General features: G+C 38.1%; 1 protein-coding gene across 4 annotated transcripts in view; it reads left to right on the top strand.

Moving 5' to 3' along the window:
• Nucleotides 1-16,065, top strand: part of OXCT1 (3-oxoacid CoA-transferase 1) — a 188,254-nt gene extending 172,189 nt beyond the window's left edge. For 2 of the 4 annotated variants that reach the window (XM_010588117.3, XM_064271618.1), the window contains one exon: nt 4,903-16,060. In XM_010588117.3, the coding sequence (XP_010586419.1) occupies nt 4,903-4,944 (42 nt within the window). In that variant the 3' untranslated portion in view covers nt 4,945-16,060. Of the gene's footprint in view, nt 1-4,902 lie in introns of all 4 variants that reach the window. The other 2 variants (XM_064271628.1, XM_064271625.1) reach the window with 2 other exon arrangements.
• Nucleotides 16,066-24,059: the final 7,994 nt, after the last annotated feature.

The raw sequence follows: 24,059 nt of genomic DNA, 5'->3' as shown, positions 1-24,059 counted from the left end.
CAGATTTTCAGAAATTCAAAACAGCAAATTGATAGGGGAGAAAGACAATTTGTATAGGCCTTGATAATTATAGAACTAAATTTTTGGGGGTGCATTTGAAACCTGTATTTATCCCTAAATTCATCGTTTATTTACAGATATTTCTTAGTGCCCAACATATGTCAAGTATTGTTTTAGGTGCTGTGGGCACAACACTGCACAAAATCCCTCCACTCATGGAGGAGGAGTTGATAATAAACACAATATAGTGCGTTAGAAAGAAATAAGTGCTATGGAAAAAACAAATAAGGGAAAAGGGAGTAAGAAGTACTGGGGGAGGAGGGATTGCAAATCTTAATAAGCTGGTACTGAGAAGGTCATATTTCAGGAAAGACCTGGGATGGAGATTGAGGTGAGCCAGGGGCAGCAAGACAGAAGATCATTCCAGACAGAGAGTGAATAGCACAGGCAAAGCCCTGAGGTGTGGGGCCCAGATATGTTAAAGGAGCAGTGAGTGGCCTGTATGGCTAGGCAGAGTGAGTGAGAGTGAGACAGGTTACGGCAGATGAGCTCAGAAGATGTCTTAAGTCTTCCAGGACTGCCATGACAAAATATCACAAAGTGGTTGCCTTTAAAGAATGGGAATTTATTTTCTCAAATTTCTGGGGGATAGAAGTCTGAATCCAGGGCATCAGTGGGGCTATGCTGTCTCTCCGTCAGCTCAAGAGGTAGATCTTTCCTGTCTCTTCCAGCTTTGGGTAGCCCCGAGCATTTCTTGCCGTTCTCTGGCTTGTAGACTGTCTTCTCCCTGTATGTGACTCTGCATCTGTGTCTGTCCTGCTTTATGAAAGAGGCCACTCAGAAAGGGTTAGGATCAGGATCTGCCCTTCCCTTACATGATTTCATTACTTTAACTGGTAGCATCAGCAACGAAAAACCCTCTTGGCCTCAACAAGGCCACATTCACAGGTATACGGGTTGGAACTTCAGCATATCTTTTTGGGGGACACAATTCAGTTCATAATATAGAGGGATGTCAGGGGCCAAATCGAATAGCATTTGTGGACCATATTAAGGCCTTTGGCCTTTTCTCTAAGCAAGATTAGAAGTCATAGGAGGATCACTCTTGCTGCTCTATTGAGAAGAGACAAACCCCCTCTGGCACAGTATTTGATGTTCAGGAAGTGTAGATGATTGCTAAAATACTCCAAACATTATCAAGTCATGAGTCACATTGCTCTCTTGGCTTGAAAGTGTATGTCCATCTTTAAGTTTCTAATTAAGGAATGATTTAGTTGCTAGTGACAATCTGGTTATTGTTTTATGCTGTAAAATTATAATTTTTATTATTTCAATACATCTTTAGTTTCTAAAATAGTACAGCTTCTTTGGCCGTGTATTCATAGTTGGCATTGAATTTTACCATAGGGAGCCCTGGTGGCGCAGTGGTTAAGTGCTTGGCTGCTAACCAAAAGGTTGGTGGTTTGAACTCACTGGCTGCTCTGTGGAAGAAAGATGTGGCAGTCTGCTTCTGTGAAGATTTACAGCCTTGGAAATGCTATGGGGCGGTTCTATTCTGTCCTATAGGGCTGCTATGAGTTGAAATTGACTCAGCAGCAACTGGTTTGGATTTTTTTTTTTTTCTAATAGTTTTCGCAGTTATAATTATTTTATATTTACTTATCCATTTCCACATTACTGGGCTTTTAGTCTCTTTGGACCTTTTTGCTGTAATATATCCTTGACTGAGGAGTCATGACTTCCTACAGAGCTTCCATCAGATATTTTATTGGAAACAGTGAAAAGAATGTGAAACTGGAATTCAGAAGACCTGGGATGTGGCCCTGCTTTTCTGCTAACCAACTTTGGGAGCTCAGCAAAGACATTATCAGGGCTCAGTTTGGGGCTGCGTGATCTAGAAAGACTCTCAAGCTCTAGGATTTTGTGATTCTGACTTCTGCTTTTTAATTCCCAGTCATTTTGTTTCTGTCATGAAATGTATTAACAAAAAATTTGTTGTTGTTTAGTTCCCCTGAAGTTGACTCTGACCCATGGTGATCTTATATATAATACAACGAAACGTTGCTGCGACAGAAAAACAGGCATGGTGGAGAGGGCCTACTCAGTGCTACGTTAGTGATCAAACTCTCCTTTTTTGGAAGTCAGCAGTGTTGAAATACACACACGTACCCATTCACTCACTCGTGTTAATAATGCATGCAAAGCAAGGCTGCCTGGGTTTGCAGCTGCATGACAAAAATACCTCATACAAAGCATCTGTGGGTCCCCATCTCGTTAAATGGGACAACAGGAAAAGCTGTGAAATAGGGAGAAATATATTCTGAATCTTGTGTCTCTTCTTGGAGTTCCATTACAGTGTGCTCAGACAGGGTTACTCAGATTTTCTCCTCCATTTATTTTTCAACTACTGCTGATAGATCAAAACTCATTTACAGCAAAATGTAACCCCATATATCTTTTATTTCAAACTCCCTGTGCCCCCCCCTACCCCCAGCCCAATTAAAAGGCTGTTACGCATTAATAAGTTGTTAGATGTTTCTTAGGAGATATGATGGGAAGGTGCAAGAGGGGCAGAAATCTCTTTAAATTTCACTCAGACCTACCTTTCTGACTTTGCAAGTAAACTGACTTATTCTTAACTGGCAGAATGTGGTGTTTGGAGGAGATGGTTCACTGTCTGTTCCACCCAGATAGGCCTGTCTTTCTCCTCCATCCCAGTTACCACTGTTCACCCCATCCCGTAGACCTGGCTGTTGGCAAGCTCTCTCTTTTTTTCCCTCTGCCTGACCTGTTGAAGCTTTCATTACCACCCTTCTGGATCTGTATAATAATTCCTCATTTCGTCTCTCACTTCTTTCTTCCTTCCCAATCCATCCTACTGCCAGCTGAATCTTTGAAGGTATGTTCTTCTACCCACGTATCCTCCAGGAACTCTTTTTTGCCTGCCAAATGGAGTTCTAACTCTACCATGGCATTCAGAACTTGACCTACTTTGACGTTTTATCCCTTTCAGCTCCCTCATGCATTTCTACACTCTAGTACTTGGGGTTATTATCTGCTCTGACCTTCCCATCTTGTGTTTGATGTCCTCACTGTTTGGGGACCTTTTCCTTCATCTTTTGCCTGGTAGGTTGCTATTCAGCCTTTAAGTCTGTCTTAAATGGCCGTCAGGTCCACTCAACCAAGCATGATTTTCACCTCCCTCAGACCCCCCAGAGACTTCTATAACTCTCTGAGGTACTTAGAGTCCCTCTTGATTTATTTGTTGATTTATGTTATCCCCCTACTTCAATTGCCACTTCCTTGAAGGACTCAAAAATCACCCAACTTTCAATACTACTTCTGTGTTTTCTTTGGTACTTTACCTTACTGGGACTCATTGATATTTATTTGCCAAATTGAATAAAGAAATCTGAATCTGGCACTGCAGTTGGAAAGATCTGTTACAATTCAGCCAGACCACTGACATTTAGGTTTCTTCTTCTCTCAGCTCCACCATTAAATGTAGATCTGTCCTCAGTTTTCTCTGCTTCATGACTCCTAGAAATGCATTTGCTATTTTGTACATCAAATATAATTATAGCCAACATTTAATATTTTTATTGCTATTTGAAATATGGTGGGTTATTTACTACCTTTGACTTATGGTGTTGGAGAAGAATAGAGACTATACTATGGACTGCCAGAAGAAGGAACAAATTTGTCTTGGAAGATGTACAACCATAATGCTCCTTAGAAGCGAGGATGGTGAGACTTCATTTTACGTACTTTGGACATGTTATCAGAAGGGACCAGTCCCTGGAGAAGGACATCACGCTTGGTAAAGTAGAGGGTCAGCGAAAAAGAGGAAGACCCTCAAGGAGATGGATTGACACAGTGGGCTCAAACATAGCAACAATTTTGAGGATGGTGCAGGACCAGGCAGTATTTTCATTCTGTTGTACATAGGGTCTCTGTGAGTCGGAACCCACTTGACGGTACCTAACAACAACAACAGTAACTGCTATTACCTCCTTTTTGTAATAACTTGAAATCTTCTCCTACCTTTATATTATTTCTGTTCTAATTATGAAATTTCTGACAACATTTGTCATTGATCATATATCTCTTCATTAATACATATCCAGGTAATCCAAAGACTATATGAAATGTCTCTCAACAAAATTGAGAATTGGCTGGATCCATTTTGAGGATTTTGAGGCTTGCACCTTATACTATGTCCTTACCTTGAGTCAAGTGACAGAGATTGATTAGAATTGAGATTTATTCATTTATTTATTTTAAGGAATTGGCTTACATGATTGTAGGGGTCAGATGTCAGGCTGAAGTCTTGCAGTCTTGTGTCCCAAAATCCATAGGTCAGGCAACAGGAAGAATAAGGAATTCTGGCAAAATATTTTTTTATAGTCTGGAGGCAGGATATACCCTAGGGAAAACTCCATTTTTGTTTTTAAGGCCTTCATCTTATTGGATGAGGCCTACCACATTATGGAGGAAAATCTGCTTTAGAAGCCAACTGATGTAATCACATGCAATATAGCATAACAACATCCAGACTAGTGTTTGATCAAACAGCTGCACACCATAGCCTAGCCAAGATGACATGTAAAATTAACTGTCTCACACTTCTCCTCTTCACTTCTCCTTGTTGCCAACCTGAATGATCCTTCCTTAACTTAGGAGTTATAATGCAAGAAGGTTGAGAACCACTAAACACCTACTATGTAAACAGAAAAGAAATTCTCTGTCCCAGTGGTTCAGAATGAAAAATAGTAAGAAATTTTCAGGGGATGTTCATGCAAGGTGTTTGCTTCCCACATCATCTCAGTTTAGAAATTGAGAGCAGAAATGCTTATACAATGTGTTTCATAATCTGATTTTTTTTTTTTTCTCTTTTACCAGGTTTCACCAAAGCTCATGCCAATGCAGCAGATTGCAGCTTGAAATGTAGAACAGACATTTGTCCAAGGATATGTGTGTGTGTGTGTTTTCGGTTTAACCACATAGGATTTAATTGAAAGGAAGTCAGTTATCACATTTGTCTACTTAATAAGCTGTTTTTGACTAGTTGTTGTCTAGTATCTCAGGCTTTATGTAGCTATATAGGCTTTGTTCTCTCAAATGTGCTGTGGGCCTTATTAAGGGAAGACAAAAGGGAAACATATATGATTATCTTGTTTGTTTTATAAGCGTTGTTGAGAAGGCTGTCTTTGCAGTTGGTGCTCACACTGGGTGTGTTTTCACCTTCTGTGATATGTTTGTTAAATTATGTGCAGTTTTATCAAGATGGTTCCTTAGAAGGACTTTGGTTGACAATACTTTCTCTCATAGCTAAATTGTGTAGAAAAAAAAAATAAAGAGGGAGAAAAATAATCCCACTCAGAGGATACCCAAGATAGCATTTTACTAGTACTACAAGAAAGATACATACACTTAAATTTGTAATTGGAAGAAATCCTATCTTTAAAGATTATTTATTTCTTCATCCTCTGCTGACTTTTCTTTTGGGGTTGCTTTTGTGATTAAATCTTATTTTCCTAGAGCATCCACCCCCTCTCATACTTTTTATATCTAAATAGATGTCCCAAGAAGGAAAGCATACCGTCTCTGGGCAGGAGAAGTAACTGTTAGTAGGAGAGACCGAAGGGTATAGGATCTATTGCTGCTGACATTCACCAAGAAGCTGCCTTTATAAACAAAACAAACAAACCATCTGTACTTTGCCCAAGACTAAAGCTTATTATAGGAAGAGGGCTAAAAACCTAACTGATCTACTCAGCTTTTTGTTTGTTTTTTTCTTTTTTCATTTTAAAACATTGTAGTATTCCTGTGTGTCCAGAAGTTTCCTTAAGAGTCTTTCTCTATGTTATTGTGGCCCAGTTGGCTACTTGTACAATACCTCTTTTTAAGCCAAGAGAAACTGTGGGGGTAATTTACCACAAATCCATAGACACAAAGACAGTAGAGTTAAAATAAATAAATAAGGATTTTTTTCCAGGCTGTCTTATTTCTACTCAGAGAAGACTCTATCGAATTACTTTTTCTAGAGAGCATTATGGTTTTTCTTCTGCCAAGGCTACTTTCTTTAACAAAGTGCTTTAAAATTCAGCCTTATCCAAATAGGAGAAATAATGAGGAGCAAATCCAGGTTTTGAAGAGTTAATGAACTTTCAGTCTTGAGGAATAAACATGGTGAAGTAGGTTTTATAAGGAACTTTTCCTAAGAAGGTATCCTCAGTACCAGACAGTTGCCTTAGAAGCATCCTGGGTATTATAATAAAAATTGAAAAATATAGATAAAATAATCAGTAAAATTTTGATAATTTTTGAAGCTGGGCTGATGGGTTCGTGAAAGTTCATTATACCATTCACTTTAGTAGTAAATTTTTCATATTAAAAAGGTTTTCAAAGGAAAGTTAGAAATGCAATATCTATTGTAGTACCTTTGTAATAACTGCAATTCTGAATAAGGAAAATTAGTGACAGTTTCTTGGATTTTGAATAAGAAATTTAGTGAAGAAGAACTGCAGTGTCAATGGAGGAGAAAATGTGATGAAGGGTCTTTAAAATCAAGGCTCCTTTTATCCTTCTAGTCACTAATGCAAATTTCAGTGCTAATTAGGAGAATAAAAATAAATGCAAAAAGCATGTAAAGATATTCAGCATCACTAACCATCAGGAAAAGGCAAATTAAAACCACAATGAGATACCACTATATACTTATCAAGGTGGCTAAAATTTAAAAAAACAAAACAGTGACAACTTCAAATGCTGGCAAGGATGCAGAGAAACTAAATCACCCATACACTGCCGTGGGAATGTAAAATGGCATGTTGTTGTTGTTAGTTGCCTTTGAGTCAATTTCGACTCATTGTGACCCCGTGTAGAGTAGAATGTTCCATAGATTTTGTTTTTAGATAATTTTTTATCGTGTTTAAGGTGAAAGTTTACACCACAAATTAGATTCCCGTTAAACAGTTTCTTCACAGATTATTCAGCGATGTTGATTACATTTTTCACAATGTGTCATCATTCTGTTCTGGTTGTACCATTTCCAGTACTCTGGTTTCCCTGCCCCGTACCTTCTTATCTTTGCTTTAGAGTAATTTTTGACCATTTTTTAAAGAAGCTCATTACTCCTGGGTTATGAACCAGCCTGTCTAAAAGGTAACCTCAGGGGATAATTTTAAACTTTAAAGAGTGTCTCAGGGTGTCCTCTAGTTTCAGTTGGCCCCGTAATTCTGGACTTTTTAAGAATTTGAGTTCTGTTTCACATTTTTCTCGCATTCTATCAGGATCCATCTATTGTGGCCCTGATTAGAACAGCCAGTAATGGTAGCCTAGCCAGATAACATCTAGTTCTTCTGGTCTCAGGGTAAATGAGGCCGTGGTTCCTGTACATTTTTAATCCTGTGGAGTTTCTTCTCTGAGTCTTTGGTTTCCTTCTCTCTTGTTCTGGACAAGTGGAAATCAATGCTCGTATCTTAGATGGCCACTTGCAAGCTTTTAAGACCCAGACACTACTCACCACTTTGAGATGTTATGCCCCTTAATTGAGCTGTTTCACAAGACTATGGTCCTAAGCCTTCAAACCCAGAAGACCAATCTTGTGAGGTGTTTTACCGTGTCTCGTCCATGAGGTTTTTAAGGGTGTGACCTTTTGAAAGCAGATAGCCAGGCTGTCTTCTGAGGCGTTTTCTGGGTGGATTCGAACAGCCAACCTTTTGGCTAGTAGTCAAGTGCTAACCTGTTTTCACCACTCAGGGAGTCCATAAAATGGCATAACACTCTGGAAAACAGTTTCTTATAAAACCAAATAGGCAATTACCATACAGCCCACCTGTTGCACTCTTGGGCATTTATCACAGAGAAATGAAAACTTATGTTCATACAAAGACCTAGACACAACTGTTAGTAGCAGCTTGATTCATAAAAGCAAAAACTGGAAGCAACCGAGACGTCTGTGGTTAAACAAACTGTGGTACATCCACAGCATGGAAAACTACTCAGCGATCAGAAAGGAATGAACTATCGATACACACAATGATGAGGGTGAATATTCAGGGAAGTATACTGAGTGAAAAAAGCCAGTCCCCAAAGGTGGCATACTGTATGATTTCATTTGTATAATTTTTGAAATGACAAAATTTTAGAAATGGTTGCCAGGGATTAGGGACCTGGGAGGAGAAGTGTGAAGGGAGGTAGGTGTGGTTATAAAAGGGCCACATGAATGGTCTTTTTGGTGAAGGAACTGTTCTATATTTTAACTGAGGTGGTAGGTATATGAAAGTTCACACAAAATTTGTGTAGAACTAAATACACAAATGAACACAAGTAAAGCTGGGAAAATCTGAACAAAATCAGTGGGTGGTATCTACATCATTAACATGGCTGTGATATGGTATTATACTATGGTTTTGCAAGATGATAACATTGTGGGAAATAGGTGCAGGGTACATGGGATCTCTATTATTTCTTATATAACTGCATGTGAATCTACAATTATCTCAATAAAAATTTCAATTAAAAAATAAGTGCAAAAATAACTAAAATTTCAAAGATTGGTGGCTCTTTTAACCTCTGCTCAAAACCTTCTTTGTGGATATTCCTGGCTTTTTTGTTCTTGGAATAAAAATAAGATTGTAAGCTTCCTACTAATGATAGGAAGTAGTCATTTACATTGTTTTACCGGGATTGCCACTCACCAGCCGGATGACTTCGAGCAAGTTTCTTAACCTCACTGCATCTGTTTTCCAATATGTGAATGGATATAATGCTTTCATGAAAAGGCCGTTGTAAAGATTTAAAGTTGTATCTCAAGTACCTAATATATAGTAGCCACTTAAAAATTTCCGCTTCACTTCGGAGATCAGTTTTCCATTTATAGATTTTCTAGGATCCTTGATTTTCTATCTTTTCCTCCTTTGGGATTTTTCTTATGTGTTCATGTGTCCCCTGGAACATAAATAATAATGATATATAGTAAAATCTCTGGTTAAGGGGGAAAAAAAATTGGGGGAGATAAAACTAATGACCAAAAAGAGATATTGGATTATCTGTGGTTTTTAATTATCTGTTCTGTTCTGGCCAAGTATATATACTGTAGGAGATCAAGAATTAATGCCACTGGAGTTAATGGAAATTTAAAATGATGAACAATTACACCAGTAAAGATGAATGTAAATCCTCATGGTGGTTTCTCATCGCTTCTCATTTATCACCAAGGACATGTGTAGAAGTACTCAGTGAGAGCCTGTACTGGCCTTGTAATGGGAAGTTATAAAAACCAGCATTGCACTACCAGTAATTATGTGCAGATCCAGGTCCATCTAATTCTGTGAAGCAGTAAGCATTTTCAAAGGTATAATGATAAAAATTACCCTCTTAAAAAGCAAGCCAGGAATTTTCTGTTCCCTTTTTGATGGTGGTGTAGATTGTTATAGATAAAACTGGCCATAGAAAGCCACCAAGAAAGCTGAATAAGAGACCATTTTGCCCCCCACCCCCCAAATGCTTGAAGGCATCAAAGAGCATACAGTGCGGCTGAATCTTCCTGGGGCAGAAATGAAGCACATAGAGGTTGGTCTGATATTCTTAAACCTGACATTACATGTGTTATAGGGGGGAAAAAATCACAAAGTTTAGTAAAGCAAAAAGAAAGATTTATTCAGTATATGTTAAAAGAGGCAAAGGTAGGGAAATGGACAAGCAGGCTGCTAAAGCCATGTCTGCCCGAGCCCAAGGAATGTTACAGAATCAGTATAAATATTACATACGGGCAAAACCAGTGACAGCTTCACCTTTTCACAGATTGGCTAGAAACTGTGATCCTACATTTTGAATTGTCTTTCTTAACAACCATTGGTACAAGTTTCAGTAATGACAGGAGGGTCCAACAAAATTGCTATTCACTAAATGCTAACAGAAAAAGATAAGAGTGGAAAGTCTTTTTTGTTGTTTGAATGGTTTATGTGAAAGTTTCCCTAAAACATAATTTCCAAAATTATCCTTTTATTGTCTTTATAGGAAACCCTGGTGACGTAGTGGTTAAGTGCTATGGCTGCTAACCAAACGGTCGGCAGTTCGAATCTGCCAGGAGCTCCTTGGAAACTCTATGGGGGCAGTTCTACTCTGTCCCATAGGGTCGCTATGAGTTGGAACCATCTCGACAGCACTGGGTTTGGTTTTGGTATTGTCTTTATAACTCGGGCCTAGTTGATGTGTCCTCGTGAGTCCTTATGAATTCAGCTCCATTTGGGTCACATTCTCTGTGCTCAAGGACAGGGAATAATGAGTCCAATATTATTTCCTAAATCACTCCCTCCTGTTGATTGGAAATTGGAAATAACACATGGATGGTCTATACCTGGACTTAGTCAAAATCCTAGATGGTGACAATGGCAGGTTCTTTAAACTCACGGTGCTGATCTCCCACCAGATACCATCAGATTCTTTGCCAGGATCTTAAGAGCAATGTTTTCATCAATCGCATTGCTGAAGTGAGCGGTCTCAATGTACATCAACATTTTAGCCTGAGGATTTTGCCTTTTTAAGTGTGTAAGACAATAGAAGATAAGTTTTATTATGGCTAATATTATCAGGATGCAGATTAAGAATATTCTTGCCCGTGTGCTTATTCCTGATGGTAACCAACCAAACCTAGTGTTCGTAAGAGTGTTAAAGTGTGTAACCAAGTAGCTTGCTGTTTAATTCTATGTATACCCTGTTCTACTCCTATGTTAATTTTATTCAAATGCAACAAGAGGCATTTGCTACAGCACAGATTACACTTTCTTGGGCTAATAAAAAATCTAAGGCTATTCTGTTATGTAACCCTGGCCTAATGAGGTCAGAGATTGCTGTTGTGTCCCATTAGCAACTTCATCTGCTGTTTCACTCGTAGTGGTTGATAAATTTCTTCAAGACTTCTCCAATTCAACTATACCGTAAGTAGGAATTACAGCTGTTAGAAATGACCAACCCCACCCTGAGTGTTGGACCAATGGGCTTTCTTCTGACTCTTGTTTTACAAAGTAACATTACCTTTCCAGTATTTACTAGCATTGTTACTATGAATATCTAAAGGTATTCCTAAGGTTCCCAACATGCGTTGCCCATACATTCATCACGATTCTAAATGAGATTGCCCATGTAAATTTACTGTCAGTCGGAAAGGGATCATCTAAACTAGTGTAGTTGGATCCACGATACAAAAATATATATCCATAAAGAGCACACATAGTTTATCTAGAGGAAACAGAAGGTATAGAAAAATTTACATGTGACAACCCAGTTTCCATTAAAGACTACATGATTAGCAAGATAATACAGATAGACCTCTCCTGTTGGAGGTCTTCAGTTAATCTCTTTAAAACATACTAAGTACCCCTCCTTGGTTTACCTGTTATCAGTCATGGGTCACTTTCTCAGAAGCAGAAGTGGAGTCTAAGACAAAGTGGAGTCTGAGCCATGAGGTCGATCTCTTCTGAGAACCTAAGGTTTCTTTAAGATACATAAATTTCTGCATAGTAAGAAGGTGAGAGTTTGATCACAAATATTAGACAGATACTTCATAACGATAGTGTCTTGAAGACTAATTGAACTGATTAACTGACTTACCTTAAACATAGCTCTCAGTCTGATCTTTGGAGTCAGTTTCCCAAAACAGACTGAATTCTTGAAAAAAGCACAATGCCCAGAGCAAAATGGTCTTACTAGTTTATCTAGACCATTGTTTGACTCAAAAGTGGCTTCAGGAACCAGTTTTTCTCAAAGGTCGGGGTTGAAAGGACACCCTAAGGCAGTAGCCTGTGTGGGTTAACCTAACCTCCATGAAAGCCAGAAATCTGGATGCCAGGAGAATTACAACTCTCATGGTTCTTTCCTTTGAATCATGATCTTGCTGTAGAATCTTTGAGCAAAAGTGCTCAATAAATGGTAATTGAGCACCATCTGGTTTTTAAGATCGCAGGCACCATACAGCGACTGGAAAGTAGAATAGAAACAGTAACAATAATATTAGGCCAATTGTCTGGAATAACCAATGAAACCATGACCCTAAGGTCTTTAAACCAAGGAAACAAATCCCGTGAGGTGTTCGTTTATGCATGAGCAGCATCAGTAACTTTTCATGTGCCTCAGCAGCAACTATGTTCTCAAAACCTCAGATTGCATATTAAATATAACAACATCTATCTATTAAGGCATGCTCAATTTTGTAAAATCATAGCTTAAATTTGAGACTCTGGTTATGATATTTACAACTTTGCCAAGTTTACCAATAGGAACTTCTAATTCAATAGGTAAAATATCTAAACCCATCAGTTAAATAACCTAGGAAAAAGGAAAAATGTCTTCTTATGTCCAGAAAGTAGGACCTTAAATCATCAGCAATATTCCCACATAAAACCCCATAGTATCCTTTAGTTTACTCAGTCTTATGTAGTTAATTTCTGTTCCACATGAATCTGGATCAGCCGAAGCCTGTGAACCCATCAGCTTCTGCATACGAGGTCTGGAAATCTTGATTCAGTCTAGTCACAGTCTTTTTCACAAGTCCAATAGAGTCTGTCTTTTGGTTGAGATATTGTGGTTAAATGTTTATTTTCAACAAATCAGCAAAGTAAAAACTTATCTTCAGATGATAAAACAATATGGCTATGATTAATTTATAAAAACAATACTCTTCACAAAAATATTTTTTTAATATAAGGATTAACCTAATTTTTTAAAGAGTTTCAGATATTTAAAACACCCACTGCTGTCAAATTGATTCCGACTATAGTGGCCCAATAAGACAGAGTAAAACTGTCCCATAGAGTTTCCAAGGAGTGCCTGGTGGATTTGAACTGCTAGCCTTTTGGTTAGCAGCTGTAGCTCTTAACCACTGCACCACCAGAGTTTCTTAATAATCTTGAAACATAATACTATACGGTCAGGATATACCAAGAATTTACTGAGATTATCAAGTATCTAAACACCTGAATAGTGAAAAAAACTTCATAGGTAAATGATGTGAGTTCCCCAATGAAACAATTGGCTTTGATGATGCTGGATTCAAAAAAATAAAGTTGCAGCCAAGTTAGCAATTAAGAAATATGATAAAATTTTAGCATAATATTATGTGTGTATATTGTCTAATAGGCAAAAATGTAACAGGAAATACATATAAATTTTAATCCAAAGAGAATCAGGCACTTGATTTTGATAACACATCCATAATTTATAACGTGTTAAACTTTTTAGCACTTTTCCTTTATAAAAATTTTGGCTTTCCATGAAGTTTCAAAGTTGTCAGGAATTGATTTTAGGTCGCTGGGAGAACAATATTTAAGGTATTTAACCAAAGATCTTAAAGGTAAAACTTAGCTTTTTTTTTTTTTTTTTCACATTCTCTGTGCTCAAAGATGGGGAGTAATGATTCCAATATTATTTTCTAAATCACATGTCATCTTTCCCCTTGAGGCATTTGCTAATTCATAAGATATGTGGGGCCAACAAGCTAAGAAAATAAAGTGGCAGCTAAGAGTCTGAAAAGTTTAGAAAAAGTTAAACTGTCGTATGAGTTGGGAAGACAAAAATTAGAGATCAGTGTCAGCCAAGGAGGAGGGGCCCTAGCAAACACCTTAGAATTCCAATTAGTTCCTGTCTTAGTTATCTAGTGCTGCTATAACAGAAATACAAGTGGATGATTTAACAAAGAGAAATTTGTTCTCTCACAGTCTGGGAGGCTAGAAGTCCGAATTCAGGGCACCAGCTCCACAGGAGCTGTCTGTTGGCTAGGGAGGAAGGTCTTTGTCATCAGTATTCCCCTGGTCTAGGAGCTTCTTAGGCACAGGGATCCCAGGTCCAAAGAACGCGCTCTGCTCCCAGCACTGCTTTCTTGGTGGTATGAGGTCCCCCTGTCTGTCTAGTTGCTTCTCTCTTTTATATCTCAAGAGATTGTCTCAAGATACAACTTAATCCTGTAGATTGTGTCCTGCCTCATTAACATAACTGCCTCTAATCAATCCTGCCATATTAACATCACAGAGGCAGGATTCACAACACACAGGAAAATCACATCTGATGACTAAATGGTGGATAATCACATGATACTGGGAATCATGGCCTACCCAAGTTAATACACATTTTTAGAGGGCACAATTCAATCCTAACAGTTCTGAAGAAGGGCTATACCTCAGAAGTAAGGAAGGGTAAACCAGAAATAGGCAGATCTTTATAAAGACAAAATTCAATTTTCAAAACATCTCAGTCCCTTACTGAAATAAGGTAACATCCCACTATCTGATTACCTAACAGAAAAATAAACCTCAAGAGGACCTCAGAAAGAACCTCAATTTTTTACACATAGGTGGTTCAGATGCTGGGATTATCAGCCACAGACTTTTTTTAAAAAGTGGATATGTTCAAGAATACAGATGTGAGCTGGAGAATTTCATCAGAGAATCATATATATAATCAGAAAATTTTTATATACACAATCAAATGAAAATTTGAACATAGTAAATTGAAATTAAGAACTCAATAGATTAGTATAAGAACAGAGGAGACAGTGAAAAGAATTAGTAAATGATATAAGACAATATAAAATGTACAGACTGAAGCACAGAAAGAATAAGAGGATAAAAATACAGAAAATAGTGTAAGAAACATGGAACATGACAAATGTTCTAATTTCTGTGAAAAAAATATTAGAAAAGAGAAAATGGAGCTAAGTTTTTAGTGGGTAAATACCAAGAATTTTGCAAGATTGACAAAAGAATTTAAACTGTAGATTCAAGAAGCACCACTAAACCTTCAATCCTGTTGCCTTTGACCCACCATATAGGACAGAGTAGAACTGCCCCACAGGGTTTCCGAGGAGTAGCTGGTGGATTTGAACTGTTGACCTTTTGGTTAGCAGCCAAGCTCTTAGCCATTGTGCCACCAAACCATAAACAGGATTAAAAACAAAAACCTTGGCATATCAGCAGCAAATTATTAAAAGCCAAAGACAAAGAGAAACCTCAAAAGAAGCCAGAGAGGGGGGAAACATGTTAATTTTAAAGGAGAAAAGATAAAATTGCAGAGCTGATTATTTAAAACAAAAACAAACAAACAAAAAAACAAAACAATGGAAGCCAAGAAAGGGATGACTTTTTTACGTGCCAAAAGAAAAAAATTGTTAATCTAGAATTCTTCAACCAATGAAAATACCCTCAGAGGTGGGGCCAAGAAGGTGGAGTAGTCAGATGCTTCTGGTGATCCCTCTTACAACAAAGACCCGAGAAAACAAGTGAAACAATTATACATATGACAGACTAGGACCCCTGAACATCAAAGGCAAAGTTAGGAAATTGGACTGAGTGGCAAGGAGAGGGAGAGATGGTTCAGATGTGGCAAGGTGTTGCCAGACCTGACTCAGCAGGAACCAGCACCCCCCAGGCACGATCCCTTGGAGTGACCATGGCGGGGCTGGCAGTAGCATTCTGGATGCAGTTTCCTCAGGGAGAGACAGTAAGCTGCACAGTCTACTCGCACCTCTGGAACCAGAGAAGAACAGCACTCTCGGCAAAAGCTAAGGACTTGCATTTATTTTACCATGCCCCCAGCCCCCAAGCTGGCTTCAGTGACTGTCAATTTCCCTGGGCCTGAGATAGGTCCTGCTGTGCACTCTGAGCCATTCTCCTGGCATTGGAGAAGGAATAAACTAACAATTGAGGGAAAAGATAATCTGCCAGCTCCTCTAAGCTAGGGAGCTCAGGACAGAACCGGCTCCTCTCCAGGCACAAACGGTCAGTGGACTTTGAATACATTTCACCCCATATGGTCCTGTGTGGGCCCATTTCAGGAGATTAGGCCCTTGTTACTGCGACAGTGTATGTGCTTGAGATCTGACTTCAACTGTTTCAGCTGTGTGGTTGAGAGGTGGGTTTTTGATATTTGACGCCGCTTTCCTATTAAACAGGGTCTTTTTTCACCTACCCACATCAGGGGCCTGAAGACTAGTGGCTCCACCCATGTCACCTAGCCACCTGTGTGTGACAGGGCTTCAAGGATAAGTGCTGCCTCCCAGGCCTTACAACCAAAAGCATTGGGCGCCCACAGTACAGCTGCAGAACCTGCCCACCTGTGGACTCTAGGGAACAGGGACGTGCTTTCCTCACAGACACTTGGGGAACAGTTGTCAGCCCCCTGCCTTGTTCAGAGTGTGATCCCCTGCTGCAACCAGAAACCTGTGCCTACATTGATCAACCCTTCCCCTTTAAGACTGTAGGACAGAGCCTGTACCACACACTTGATGGCCAACTACCTGGACACCTGAGCTGAATCCATATAAGAAAAGTGAATGGACTCCTAAGCTCATATACACGATAACAGCTCTACCTGTGTGGTGACAGGACATTAGAGCTTCAAAGGTGAAAATAATCAAGCTAGCTTACTCAAGCAGCCTATTTGGGCATATAAAAGAAATAAACAAGAAGCTAGGATACAGTAAGCAAACAAAACAAATACAATAACTTCTAACTGGCTTGGAGAAAACAGCCAATATGAAATCACATAAAGAAGCAGACCATGAGCACTTCAACAAGCTCTCAAAACAAAGAATCAAGGAATCTTCCGGGTGAAGGTGTATTCCTGGAATTGTCAGATGTAGAATACAAAAGATTAATATACAGAACTCTTCAAGACATCAAGAAGGAGATCAGGCAAACTGCAGAACAAGCCAAGGAACACACAGATAAAGCAGTTGAAGAAATTTACGAGATTATTCAAGAACATAATGACAAATTTAATAGGCTGTGAGAATCCATAGAGAGACAGCAATCAGAAATTCAGAAGATTAACAATAAAATTTCAGAACTAACTCAATAGAAAGTCAGAGGAGCAGAATTGAGGAAATGGAAGGCTGAAATAGGGAGACTGAAGATAAAACACCTGGCACCAATATATTAGAAGAAAAATCAGAAAAAATAATTAAAAAAAAATGAAGAACCCATAAAAATCATGTGGGACTCTATCAAGAGAAATAACCTACGAGTGATTGGAGTACCAGAACAGGAAGGGATAAGAGAAAATACTGAGAAAACTGTTGAAGACTTGTTCACAGAAAACTTCCCTGATGTCGTGAAAGATGAGAAGATATCTATCCAAGATGCTCAATGAACCCTACATATGGTAGATTTCAAAAGAGGGTCACCAAAACATATTATAATCAAACTTGCCAAAACCAAAGATAAAGAGAATTTTAAGAGCAGCTAGGGATAAACGAAAAGTCACCTGCAAAGGAGAGTCAATAAGAATAAGCTCTGACTACTCGGCAGAAAGCATGCATGCAAAACTGTCTCTCAAATATGAAGGCGAAATTAGAACATTTCCATATAAGCAGAAGTATAGGGAACTCATAAAACCCAAACCAAAACTACAGGAAACACTGAAGGGAGTTCTGTGGTTAGAAAATCAATAATATCAGACATCAACCCAAGACTAGAATACAGGACAGAGCAACCAGATATCAACCTAGATAGGGAAATCACAAAAGTAAATCAAGATTTAAAAAAATGCTCAAAACAGGGAAACAGCAATGTCATTATGTAAAGATGACAACATTGAAAAAATAAAGAGGGGCTAAAAAATGTAGTCATAGATCTTTCATGTGGAGAGGAAGTCAAGGTGGTATAAAAAAATAAAAGATTGGTTTAAGCTTAGAAAAATAGGGGTAAATATTAAGGTAACCACAAAGGAGACTAAAAATCCTACATATCAAAATAAAATACAAGAAAAACATAAAGACTCAGCAAAAATAAAATCAACAACAAATAAGAGGAACAGATAATATAAACTACTTAGCACAAAAAATTAAGGGGAAAAAGAAGCTGTTAACAACACACACAAAAAAAGACATCAAAATGACAGCAGTAAACTCATACCTATCCATAATTACACTGAATGTAAATGGACTAAATGCACCAATAAAGAGACACGAGTTGCAGAATGGATTTAAAAACACCATCCATGTATATACTGCCTAAAAGAGATGCACCTTAGCCTTAAAAACACAAACTGAAACTCAAAGGATGAAAAAAAAATAAGCAAACAACAATCAAAAAAGAGCAGGAGTGGCAATAATACTTTCTGATGAAATAGACTTTAAAGTTAAATCCACCACAAAGGATAAGGGAGGACACTATATAATGATTAAAGGGACAATATACAAGGAAAATATAACCATATTAGATATGTATGCACCCAATGACAGGGCTTCAAGATACAGAAAACAAACTCTAACAGCACTGAAAAGTGAGACTTCAACACACCACTTTCGGTGAAGGACAGAACATCCAGAAAGAAGCTCAATAAAGACACGGAAGATCTAAATGCCACAATTAGCCAACTTGACCTCATAGACATATACAGAACACTCCACCCAACAGCATGCAAGTATACTTTCTTTTCCAACACACATGGAACATTCTCTAGAATACACCATATATTAGGTCATAAAGCAACCTTTAACAGAATCCAAAACATCAAAATATTACAAAGCGTCTGACCACAAAAGTAGAAATCAATAAGAGAAAAAGCAGGGAAAACAAACACTTGAAAACTGAACAACACTCCGCTCAAAAGTGACTGTGTTATAGAAGACATTAAGAATGGAATAAAGAATAAAGAATAGAATAAAATTCTATTCTCATAGAATCTAATGAGAATGAAAACACTTCCTATCAGAACCTTTGGGACACAGTGGAAGCAGTGCTCAGAGGTCAATTTATATCAATAAATGCACACATCCAAAAAGAATAAAGGGTCAAAATCAAAGAATTATCCATACAACTTGAACAAATAAAAAGAGAGCAACAAAAGAAACCCTCAGGCACCAGAAGAAAACAAATAATACAAACTAGAGCAGGACTAAATGAAATAGAAAACAAAAACAATTGAAAGAATTAACAAGACCAAAAGCTGGTTCTTTGAAAAAATCAACAAAATTGATAAGCCATTGGCCAAACTGACAAATGAAAAACAGGAGCAGAAGCAAATAACCTGAATAAGAAATGAGATGGGCAATATTACAAGAGACCCAACTGAAATTAAAAGAATCATATCAGATTACTATGAAAAATTGTACTCTAACAAGTTTGAAAAGGTAGAAGAAATGGATGAATTCCTAGAAACACACTACCTCCCTAAACTAACATGAACAGAGGTAGAACAACTAAATAAACCCATAACGAAAGAAGAGATTGAAAAGGTCATTAAAAAACTGCCAATAAAAAAAGCCCTGGCCCTAATGGTGTCACTTCAGAGTTCTACCAAACATTCAGAGAAGAGTTAACACCACTACTACTAAAGGTATTTCAGAGCATAGAAAAGGATGGAATACTCCCAAATTCACTCTATGAAGCCAGCGTATCCCTGATACCAAAACGAAGTAAAAAAAAAAAAAAAAAAAGACACCTCAAAAAAAGAAAATTGCAGACCTCTATCCCTCAAGAACTTAGATGCAAAAACCCTCGACAAAATTCTAGCCAATGGAATTCAACAACATATCAAAAAAATAATTCACCATGACCAAGTGGGATTCAGACCAGGTATGAATAAATCTAACCAGAGACGTAAAAGACCAATAAAAAGAAAACTACAAGACTGTACTGCAAGAAACCAAAAGGGACCTACATAAGTGGAAAAACATACATTGCTCATGGATAGGAAGACTTAACATTGTAAAAAAAAAAAAAAAAAAGGGCAATCTATAGGTGCAATGCAATTTCGATCCAAATTCCAATGACATTTTTTAATGAGACGGAGAAACAAATCACCAACTTCATATGGAAGGGAAAGAAGTCCTGGATAAGTAAAGCATTACTGAAAAAGATGACCAAAGTGGGAAGCCTCGCTCTGCCTGATTTTAGAACCTATTATACCACCGCAGTAGTCAAAACAGCCTGGTACTGGTAAAACAACAGATACATAGACCAATGGAACAGAATTGAGAATCCAGACATAAATCCATCCACGTATGAGCAGCTGATATTTGACAAAGGCCCAAAGTTATTTAAATGGGGAAAAGACAGTCTCTTTAACAAATGGTGCTGGCATAACTGGATATCCATCTGCAAAAAAAAAAAAAATGAAACAAGACCCATACCTCATACCATGCACAAAAACGAACTCAAAATGGATCAAAGACCTAAATGTAAAACCTAAAATGATAAATATCATGGAAGAAAAAATAGGGACAATGCCAGGAGCCCTAATACATGGCATAAACAGTATATAAAACACTACTAAGAATGCACAAACAGCAAAAGAGAAACTAGATAACTGGGAGCTCCTAAATATCAAACAACTATGCTCATCCAAAGACTTCACCAAAAGAGTAAAAAAATTACCTACAGGCTAGGAAAAAGTTTTTAGCTATCACATTTCCAATCAGCATCTGATCTCTAAAGTCTACATGATACTGCAAGAACTCAACAGCAAAAAGACAACCCAATTACAAAATGAGCAAAGGATATGAACAGGCACTTCAACAAAGAAGACATTCGGGTAGCTTACAGATACATGAAGAAATGCTCACGGCCATTAGCCATTGTAGAAATGAAAATCAAAACTGCAATAAGATACCATCTCACTCCAAAGAGGCTGGCATTAATCCAAAAAACACAAAACAGTAAATGTTGGAGAGGTTGTAGAGAGACTGGAACACTTATACACTGCTGGTGGGAATGGAAAATGGTACAACCACGTTGGAAATCAATTTGGTGCTTCCTTAAAAAGCTACAAATAGAACTACCATACAACCCAGCAATCCCACTCCTTGGGCTGTATCCTAGAGAAATAAGAGCCTTTACATGAACAGATATATGCACGCCCATGTTCATTGCAGCAGTGTTTACAATAGCAAAAACTTGGAAGCAACCAAGGTGCCCACCAATGGATGAATGGATAAACAAATTATGGTATATTCATTCACACAATGGACTACTACATGTCGATAAACAACAATGATAAATGTGTGAAACATTTCATAACATGGAGGAATCTGAAGGCATTATGCTGAGTGAAATTAGTCAGTTGCAAAAGGACAAATATTGTATGAGACCACTATTATAAGAACTGAAGAAATAGTTTAAACAGAGAAAATATTATTTGGTGGTTATGAGGGTGGGGAGGGAGGGAGAGAGGGAGTGTTCACTAGATAGTAGACAAGAACTATTTTAGGTGAAGGGAAAGAAAACACACAATACAGGAGAGGTCAGCACAACTGTACTAAACAAAAAACAAAGTTTTCTGAATAAACCGAACATTTTGAAGGCCAGAGCAGTAGGGGCAGGGGTCTGGGGACCATGGTTTCAGGGGTCATCTAGGTCAATCGGCATAAAAAAATCTGTTAAGGAAACATTCCGCATCCCACTTTGGTGAGTGGTGTCGGGGGTTTAAACGCTAGCAAGTGGCCATCTGAGATGCATCAATTGGTTTCAACCCACCTGGAGCACAGGAGAATGAAAAACACCAAAGACGCAAGGTAATTATGAGCCCAAGAGACAGAAAGGGCCATGTAAATCAGAGACTACATCATCCTGAGACCAGAAGAACTAGATGGTGCCTGGCTACAACCGATGACTGCCCTGACAGAGAACCCTGAAGGAACAGGAGAGCAGTGGGATGCAGACCTCAAATTCTTGTAAAAAGACCAGACTGAATGGTCTGATTGAGACTAGAAGGACTCTGGAGGTCATGGTCCCCAGACTTTCCCATAGCTGAAGACTGGACCTTTCCCATAGCCAACTATTCAGACAGGGATTGGACTGGACTATGAGATAGAAAATGATACTGGTGAGGACTGAGCTTCTTGGTTCAAGCAGACACATGAGATTATGTGGGCAGCTCCTGTCTGGAAGGGAGATGAGGGGGCAGAGAGGGACAGACCTGGCTGAATGGACACGGGGAATACTGGGTGGAGAGAGGGAGTATGCTGTCTCACTAGGGGGAGAGAAACTAGGAGTACATAGCAAAGTGTATATAAATTTTTGTATGAGAGAGTGACTTGATTTGTAAACTTTCACTTAAAGCAAAAAAAAAAAAAATCTAAAAAAAAAAAGGGAAATAAGGACATCTTCAGGCAGACAAAAATATTAGTGAATTTCTCAGTAGCTGACCGGTATTAGAAGAACTAGAAAGTTTTTTAGGCAGAAGGGAAATGACCTCAGAAAGAAATGCAGATAGAAAAGAAGAGCAATGAAAAGGGTAAATATATGGGAAAACCTAAGTAAATAATGATCTTTTGTGGGATTTAAAAGGTACATTAGAAATATAATACATGACAACAATAATAGAAATAGGGGAGGATGGTGAATGGAGTTAATGTGTCGTATGATTCATGCGTTGTCTGGGAAATGGCACAAGTAACAACTTATAAGATACGTTAATAAATCAAAGATGCATGTTGTAGTCTTTCCAGAAAGAAAAAAACAAACCTGTTGCCATAGAGTTGATTCAAGTCTCATAGCTACCTTTTATACGACAAAGTAGAACTGCCCCTTGTGGTTTCTCAGGCTGCAGTCGTTAAGGAAGCCGACTGCCACATCTTTCTCCCGTGGAGCATCTGATGGATTTGAACCGCCAACTTTTCCGTTAGGAGCTGAACTCTTAACCACTGTGCCACCAGGGCTCCTTCACTGTAATATTTAGTGCACACTAAAATAAGAGTAAAATAATGAATAACAAGCTAAAAGAAGAGAAAATGGAATAATAAAAATTTTTGCTTTTATTATATGAAAAGAAAAAAGTTACATAAACCATCAGAACAAATGGAAATTAAATAATAAATTGGCATAATTAAGCACAGGTACATCAGTAAACAACAATATTAGTATTTTTTTATATTAGGCTTGAATTAATTAAAGACATACAGATAAATACTAAAAAAATAGTAACAATGTAAAACTAACAAGAGAAATACTAAATTACTGTTTTTTTTTAAAGGCAAAAACATTAAAATAGATTAAGAGAGAGATGAGATATGTATAGGTATAAGTATAAAAAAAGAATTAAAAAAAACCCCATTGCCACTGAGTCAATTCTGACTCATAGCAACCGTATAGGACAGAGTAGAACGCCCCGTAGGGTTTCCTAAGAGCAGCTGGTGGATTTGAACTGCTGACTTTTTGTTTAGCAGCCATAGCTCTTAACCACTGCACCACCAGGGTGTAGGTATAGGTATAGCTATATAGGGAGGAGAAAGAAAGGAAGGAAGGAGGAAGGAAAGAAGAAAGGGAAAAGGGAAGGATGGGAGGGAGGGAAGGATGAAGAAAAAAGATAGGACCCTTAATATTTTTCTCACTATCACTCCCCCCCTTTTTAATATATCATTTGCTTTTTCCTCCCTTTCAGAAAATGTCAGTACTGATAAACATAAATCTTATGTCTTTAAAAACAAATTAGGAAAACTTGCCCCAGAAATAGGCCTGCAAACCTGCAGCTGAGTTACCTGAAATGGGCAAGGGTCTACACAAGGACCCAAGGTGTTATGAAGGAATTTAAGAGTGAGAAGCCTCTCAGGGTAAATCCCTGGGAGCTATATTCCAAAGCCTGAAAGTTAAACAAAATCTAAAGGGATATAGGATATTCTAGAGGGACATTGTAATGCCACATAGAAAGTGTGTGTGCAGGTGGGTGTGAGGTGTTATTCTAGAATGGAACTCAGTGCTTATTACTTGAGAAAGCCTTCATTAAACAGGGTGAACAAACAAATTATGGGTGTTTTAGATTTTGGCTACTTGGTTCTTTGATATTTTTTACATATTTTTATTAGATTTGGTTATTTCTAGATTTAATACTCAGTTACGGCTTTGAAAGTCATTCCCACCCTTTACCTACCTTATTCTCTACTACTCTCTCCACACTCCTGTAGTCATTAAGTGGAGCCACTCATTTGCAACGTATAGACACTCTATGCTTGCTCTTGTTTTGGTGTAAATTCTCACTCGTTTTCCACATATTTCTTCCTGTTCACTTACCTATAATCCACTTCTCCCTTAAGACTCAGGTGGAATCCCACCTCTTCCCAT

This window comes from Loxodonta africana, chromosome 2 (assembly GCF_030014295.1).
Source record: "Loxodonta africana isolate mLoxAfr1 chromosome 2, mLoxAfr1.hap2, whole genome shotgun sequence".
NCBI classification, from domain to species: Eukaryota; Metazoa; Chordata; class Mammalia; order Proboscidea; family Elephantidae; genus Loxodonta; species Loxodonta africana.
The sequence above is the reverse complement of the archived record's forward strand: the minus strand, read 5'-3'. Positions and strand labels throughout refer to the sequence as shown.